We start from the raw sequence: 7,731 nt of genomic DNA, 5'->3' as shown, positions 1-7,731 counted from the left end.
GTTGAAAGAGGCTTGGTGGGAAATGTCGAAGTGGTACAAGTCTAGCAAATCCTCTTTGGCAGATCACATTTGGTGTTATATAATTCCAGCAGGTCATATTCCTCCTCTATGATCAATTTTAAAACATGAATTTACTAATAAATCTGAATCCCTAATTGGTCAAAGTTTGATTTGGTTTGATTTTCAAAATGTGCTTTTTTTAAATAGAACCAGAAAAAATCTGAGTTGCTTCCCTACCCCTATGGTTGCTCCCTATCCCTAGATTTATCCTTCCAAGTGGAGAGCTATAGGGAAAATCATTTCTTCAATTCGGACATTACTATCGTGTGATCATTGATTATCCACGTTAGCGCAAAGCTGCCAGTACTCTGAAAATCGAAATCCCAAAATTTTAATGACTAGTTAGTTGAACTTAGTTTACTTAAGGTCAAAAGATTAGCATCTATATAACATAAATACCTAAAAGCCAGATGTTATTAAAAGTTGTTTAATGGCAACGAAACATAAATAAAGTGTATTTTTCTGAACGGGAAGTGGAACTTTGTGGTTCTAATTTGGTTTTAGTAAGTAAGAAACTCAACCAAATGGCTCTTTTAGGGTTGAAGGTTGCAGACTCCTAGCATATATAAATCAAAATCATTCATTTTTCCATGATGATCAATTTTAACCAGTACGTAGTTTCGGGATTTCAATACCAAATCCAAGTCCCTGATTGGTCAAAGTGTTTTCCTGGTTTAACTTTCAACCCATTTATAGTGGAAACTTGCCTAGCTACATGTGAAGGTTAGAGTTTTGAACATGGAAGTCACAAAACACCTAGAGTTTCATTGGATGTGGTCACTTGAACGCATGGTGCCGCGGGGGTTGTGAACGTAGCCTTATGTGCCCCTTCAGGGTTGATATCTGCGCCAAGTCAAGAGTTGATTTATTGACGGCTGCTTTAAAGGAATCCATAACTTTTCCCGATTGGAGACGGTTGCTATCGAGGAGGCGGGAGCAGCAGTAAATAACAAGCTGCCCCGCCCGCCACCACGCACAGAGAGGTTAAGCGGGACGCTTTCATGCCACCTTTATCAAGCAGCCATGAATCACCTCACCTGCTCGGGACTCTGTGCGTGCACGGTGACGGCCCTGCTGGACATCTGCGCGGGGAGGAGCAGTTGGGAGGTTGGAGGGTGGTGTGGCCAACCCACATGGGTGGGGCCATTTATGACTTTAATTAAGGAACTCTGTGGGTTTTTCGTCACGCATACTGATATATCTACGAATCAGATAGCTTAATTTAGCAGAAACGATAAGATGCAGAAAAATAGGGTGTAAAGTGACACCCAGTTGACGTCCAAATTTAATTGGTTCTCTCCTCTGATTTTATCACTCCTCCTGCCCCCCTCCCTCCCTCCTTCCTTGTCTTGCTGTCTCCTGCTCAGCCTGTGTAGCTGATATTAATGGGACGTCCCTTGTTTGTAAATGTGCCAAGTTGCGAGCACCGCTGCAGGCTGTCTATTATAGCAGGCCTCTGGGGCAGCTATTCCATATGGTGTCACATATGGTGCTCAGCAGCATCAATTAATGTTGTTATAATACTGATTTTTATGAGCTCCAGCTTAACTCCTTTTGTTTTTTTCCTTCTCCTCATTCAACTCCTCTTCGCTCCCCCTGTCAGCGCCGATTCTTTGATTTTGTCATTAATCAGAGTTCTGAGGCGGAAAAGTTTTCCGAATCGGAAAGCTCCGACTTGAGTGCTGCTCAGAGAACTTTAACATCGCCGACTTCTTTTTCCTCGTTTGTTCACGTCTTTGGCAAAGATCAGCCACATTTGAGGCAGAGGCATGAATTATAGAGGCTAAAAACGACTTTTTTTTTTTCAAAATAAAACTGCTAGCTCTGGTCACATTAGGCCAGCATCGTGGAACATTAGTGTGCTAAATTAGCCTCCTATTTATGCGTAAAAGAAAATTGCAAAACGGATAAGAGAACAAAATGTGAGGGGGCTCTTTTGTTCCCCCGTGCCTTTTGGTGGTGGATCTGACAGGAAGGGGAACAAGAGCGCAGCAAAAAGCCCCGCTCAAAAAGCTTCCCGACACACCAGCCTTGTCAGCGGTGGCACAATTAGAGACTAGATCACTGGTGCTTCCCAGTGAGAAGCATCTCACCACCACTCCTTTATGGAACTCTTTCGTTTGAGGAACACACTCAAAAGTGGGTTTTTAAAACGTTTCGGATGGCTAATCACTCTCAGGATGAAAGGCCCCGGCGCGTTCGTTTGTCTCAGCGTGGGGAGCTTCCCTCCACCGTTTCTGTGTCTCTGATTCTGATTGTTTTTGTTCGTTTCCTTTTTGCGGCAAGCCGGCGAGGCAAGCAAGCTGGCAGGAAGCGCTGTTTGAAGGTGTAGTCAGACCCAAGCGTAGGCCTGATGCTTTGTAGTGATATTTCCAGCAGCACAATCTCATTACTTTTTGACGCGGGAGATGGGTGCAGGGGCGGATTGTCATTTCACGCTGCCAAAAGTTCCACGAGGGAACAGCGAGGGGAATGGAACTTCAATGACCTGCATGGCTCTGGCTCATCAAGGCTGAATATATTAAACTAAATTTCACAGATAAAGCCCAATGAACCAGATCCTCAGAGATGCTTATAATGTCCAGACCCCAGGGTGTTGCCTTCTGTAATCAAATCTATGTCAAAACCTCACGGTAAAGGTTTTTCTTTTAATATTTTTGGAAATGCTGATTATTCTAAGGCTGCGTGTACATTCACGTACTATTAAAAACCCTGCAGAAGCATCACTGAACTCCTAAAAGTAGCTAAAGCTGCTGGATGTTTTTGTACACAATCATTGACAGGTTTTTTTGGGGGGGGTTAAAAACAAAAAAAAAAATCAAAAGAATAGGATGGGATGTCAGGTGAAGCTGATTTCACACCAACTTCTTTCAATACAGAAAGAGAAATTTGCTCTGCGTGAAATGCTGCCAGGGACTGATTGAAGCGACTGGTTACCATGCAAACCCCAGCCTGTTGCTGGGGTGACTGTCCTGAAGTGCTTCCTGGGTAATTTTCGAGGTCACTGGTTTTTGCACGGCTATGTGAAGCAGATGGGCCCACCCTCATTCAAGACCCAGCAGGAGCTCTTTCATTAGGCCAAGTGAATGGTCTTATTCATCCCATCACCTCAATTGGTCACGCTGTGTCTCTGCAGAGGGCCCAGAACAAACTTTCCTCTCTTTCCACTCACTGATCTTCCACGCACCACCCACCTTAGTCATGCTTCACTTTTTGTTCAGGGGCTTGAGGTGTTTGAAGCTGTGATGTTCATCACTAACCCCAAACTGTCTCAGATGGACCGTCAGGTTACTATTCCTAAATATCTTTATCAAGAAATTCAAGTTTTGACAATTTCACTTTGGAAAGGAAGGCCGAATCCTAATTCTTCCCCTACCCCTACATTTAGTCCTCCAAACGGAGAGTTATGGAAAAATAGTGTCTTCAAATTTGGCACGTTACTACCACTCAAGTCACCAGTCATCTACCTTAGCGTTAAACTGCCAGCACTCTGAAAATACAAAACATCAGTTTTATAACTTTGAAAAATTATGCTAAAACAGAGTAATTACTTACATAAATATGAAAACTTCAGCGCTTCAGAGCCAACACATTCTCACTCACAATTCGTCACATATTGATGTTTGGTTAAGGACTCCTCCGTGTCAAAAATTGACATTTTGGGTGTCCCAAATTTGTCGTTTTTTTGTCATGATGGCTCTTCCCATGAAATCACAGGTAGCCAACTAACCAGAACCGGTCCAGTACCAGGATGCATAGCACGCCGGTACCAGTACCCTAACCCGGTATGGAGGGTGTCTTCTTTATTCTGTCCAGCCAGAATCATATTACACCAAGTCTTTGATACATTGGAATAGAACTGTGAAAGAAAAAGCCTGGAGCAACATTGACCAAATTTTGCACTGCTTCAATATTTCACACCAACAAAAAGTGGTTGATATATGCTAGTATGTTTGTCCCTGCTTGTCCAATGTGAACAGTGTAAATGCACATTAAAGAAGGTGCATTTAATGCCACATGGTTGGTGTGTTAGTAGCTTTAAATTAATTTACTCTGAGTGTCTATAGCAGAGCTCATCATTTGACTGATGAGTCTTTGGGATAGAAGGGAACAGGTTAGTTTAAACAGAGGAGCGAGAGGATTCTGGCACATACATACAAACCAACAAAAAGACATAACGGTTCAGAGGATCATGAAGACTGTTGGGGAACAAAAGCTTAAGAAGTGTACCACCAATTGGCCTCCACTGTTCCAACGGGTGGAATGGGGACCATGTTCATTTGTTTAAGTACATATAAGACATCCATCCATCCATCCATCCATCCATTTTCTACACCTTCTGGAGTCATGGGTTGCTAGTCCATCCCATGGTCACACACTCATATTCACACCTAAGGACAACTAACATTTAACCTATGAAGCATGTTTTTGGACAGTGAGAGAAACCTTAAGCCCACAAATACAAGTAGAGAACATGACAACTCCAAACATGAAGCTCCCAGCTAGGATTGGAACCAGATCATTTTTCTTGTGAGGGAAGAGTGCTATTTTTCTTATTCTTCTGTTTGTATGTGTTACTTCTTTTTCACACATTGACACTTTGACGTGACTATTTTTTTACATTTTTTCCTTCACTTTTATTTTCACTGACCAACTTTTGACCTTTATGCAAAATATTTCCATGATCAAGCTCTTTCTATTACAGATGGAGTGACATAGAGTTTGTGATTAAGACTTGAGTGCCAAAACAATACAAGTCTGGATGATGTTCAGGAAACTTTGTATTGTGAATTAATTCTCTGGTAAGAGTGGGACACTTTAAGTGTAAACTATTGAACGTCTCATGTTTTTCATTTATAGTTACAGTTATTAAGAATATACGGTAATGAAAAAAAGTATGTCTGTGTGCAAGAATTCTGTTAAATAAATGATCTTTACTTTCTAATTTCAATTACTAAAACTAACCAACTTTTAATGCTTTTTCTACTTTATTGGAATGCACTTGTATGACTTATGTGCCCAGAAGAAAATATCAGGTCATGTTGGGGGAAAAAAATACGTGGAGCTGTGCTTCAAAGTCCTGTTCCACATCGTTATATCAAAAGACACCAAAAAAGGAAAAGTTCTGTCAGATTACTTTCATCTGCAAGTTGCTGCTCTCTTCACTGAGGCGCTCCAGGAGCTACAGTGCTTTGATATGCCGGCGGGTTCCGTGCTGCCTGCCTCTTCTGACTCCTTAACCACGTCTCAGGTCTGGCATAGTGAGAAGTGACTAATTTTCCTGAGTTGTTAGTGTGTCTAGAATGAGATCCACTTGAATCAGTGACAGGGTGCACAATAATTTTGTCCCCCACTCCCCTTCTTCATCCTGCCCACTCTCTTCCCCCTCCTTCTGCCGCAGATTTAGCCCTTCTGCTTCTCAAGCTAGTGAGCTGTAAAATTGAATGGACAGCAGGCAGAGTACAGAATGAGACCTGGCATCGTGCACGCACTAACCTTGAGGAGGGCCACTGCCGCTGGCTGCACCTAAAGAGATGGAGACAGAGCGTCAGCTGGGTTTGGACTGGAAGGGGTTAAAATGAGGAGAGGGAGACAGCTGGAAAGCCGTCATGATGAAACAAAATCTTATGCCTTAGTCACATACGCCAGTATGCAAAACAACCGGTATGTATACTGTGGGTTTTTTAGGGATGGTCCTGGCCCTTGGAGGGGCGTAGACAGGAGTGGCCACATCGCAAACCTTGTGCTATCCTAGGTGTGTTGACGTTGGCAGTGGGGTCATCTGGACCCCACAAGACAGCGCGCGGAACTATTGTTTTTCAGTGATTTTTGATTTTCACTTGTTTCCATGGCAGACTGTCCACATTTTTTATGGAGATAACACGTCAATGTATGGCTGGGATCATCTGGACCCCATAAGATATCACAATGGTTAAGGGAAGCACAGGTGTGTCTTGCGGTTTGGAAGGACATCAAGAAAGTACCATTTTCACACGTGTGCTAAGTGCATCGTGATGTACAATGTAGTTGTAACGCATAGGTGATGCTGTCAAATGGTGCCCTTACGCCACACCAGGAATAGGCAACTCCAGGCTTTGAGGGGTCACTTTCCTGCATGTTTTTCAACATACCCTGCTAGTGTCTCACTGAACCAAGTAATCAGTCATAAGTAGGGCTTGGATATCTGAAATTCATACATATATAGTGGCCCTCGAGGCCTGGAATTGCTTATCCCTGCGGTACACTAGTCATTAGCAAGGTGTGCACAAATGCTGCATACACGAGGTATGAAGGTGATACGCAAGTGCCGGTAAGACGCCACTAGGATACCCACACAAACTAACCTCTGATTATTTAATTACCTAATTTTTAATGGTCACTTAAACAGCACTAACAAGCTTCTAGCGCGGTCCCTAAGTTTTTCTCTTTGGCACACCTGTGCCTCACCTACTTCCCCCTTACTTCCCCTTACATGCTATATAAGTGTTCGGACCATGCTTGTAGAAAAACAAAGAACATTTTCACTCTACGGACTTGCCTAACGGTCTACGATCTTAGAATTTAGTCTGGGCCACCTGTGTGCTCCTTACAAGTTTGACCACTTTCACCCGTAGACTGTTGTATCCACCCGTAAGGAAAGTTGTGACTAAGGCATAAGCAAGTCTGCAATCAGGTATAAAAATGCATGCAATAAAGTACTACAACACAAAGAGGCTTTACCAGGAACCTACAAATTGGGTTAATTGTTTCGAAAAGTTGAGAAACGTAGATTTTCTTTGACATCGCAAACACATAAATGCATGTTTCCACAACCAACTTTGCTCCATAATGAAATCAAGCAGCTCTTGGAACAAATCTGAGCAATCAATTACTATGAGTCCCACATAGACTGGCTGCAGTTTAGATGTGAACAAATGGAGCCTCAGTTCCTTACAGATGATATTAGTGCTCCGAGCAGCTCTCTCCACAAGAGATTAAGCAGGTTTGTACTCTCCCGGGCGGGCAGCGCTCCCCCCTCCAGGGTGCTGCGCTATCATTTGCAGGAAAATTACTTCAGTAATGAAGAATCCGGGCCCCATAAATCCTCGTGGCCTCACCTTCCTTCGCCGCTCAAGTCTCGCTGAACAGCTAGTAAAAATTCCCTTTAAAAAATTCATAGCGCAATTTTGCTCAAATCCCTCCCAGCAAGCACAATTCTGGAACTTTCATCTCAATTGATTTATGTTCTGGGTAAAAAAAAGGGGAGTGGGGGGCCGTGGCTCAGAGGGCAGAGGAGGAAGGGAGGTAAAGAAAAAAAAAAAAAACAAGTTGTAAATCATTGTTTTTAAAACGGAAGGTCCTTTTGACGACTTGTGGTTGTAGAAGTGCAGATTTTAAAAGAGATGGAGGCCCAAAGACGCAGAAAATAGAAGAAAAGGGGGAGGGAAAAGAAGGATGGTGCATGTGGGGGGTGGGGTATTCCACTTGATTAATAACACTAATCAAATTATACAGTGTTCCACTGTGCCCTGAAATCTTGGGCCATAATGTCCTCTAATGGCGAGGTTCATGGAGCTAAACTTCAGAGGGAAAACACAGCGCCGACTGCTGCACGCTTTAATGAAGGCAGTAAAACATCCATTTCCAGAAGCCATGAAATGAAAGGCAAGATTGTAGATGTGCACCCAGTTG

General features: G+C 43.0%; 1 protein-coding gene across 12 annotated transcripts in view; it reads right to left on the bottom strand.

Annotated features, from left to right (window-relative positions):
* Positions 1 to 7,731, bottom strand: part of fbrsl1 (fibrosin-like 1) — a 407,550-nt gene that overhangs the window by 134,368 nt on the left and 265,451 nt on the right. For 11 of the 12 annotated variants that reach the window (XM_024274771.2, XM_036213672.1, XM_036213674.1 and 8 more), the window contains one exon: positions 5,557 to 5,586. The exons of the other annotated variant lie outside the window; for it this stretch is intronic. In XM_024274771.2, the coding sequence (XP_024130539.1) occupies positions 5,557 to 5,586 (30 nt within the window). The remainder of the gene's footprint in view (positions 1 to 5,556; positions 5,587 to 7,731) is intronic. 12 annotated transcript variants of the gene reach the window in all.

Source organism: Oryzias melastigma, linkage group LG9, assembly GCF_002922805.2.
Source record: "Oryzias melastigma strain HK-1 linkage group LG9, ASM292280v2, whole genome shotgun sequence".
NCBI classification, from domain to species: domain Eukaryota; kingdom Metazoa; phylum Chordata; class Actinopteri; order Beloniformes; family Adrianichthyidae; genus Oryzias; species Oryzias melastigma.
The sequence above is the reverse complement of the archived record's forward strand: the minus strand, read 5'-3'. Positions and strand labels throughout refer to the sequence as shown.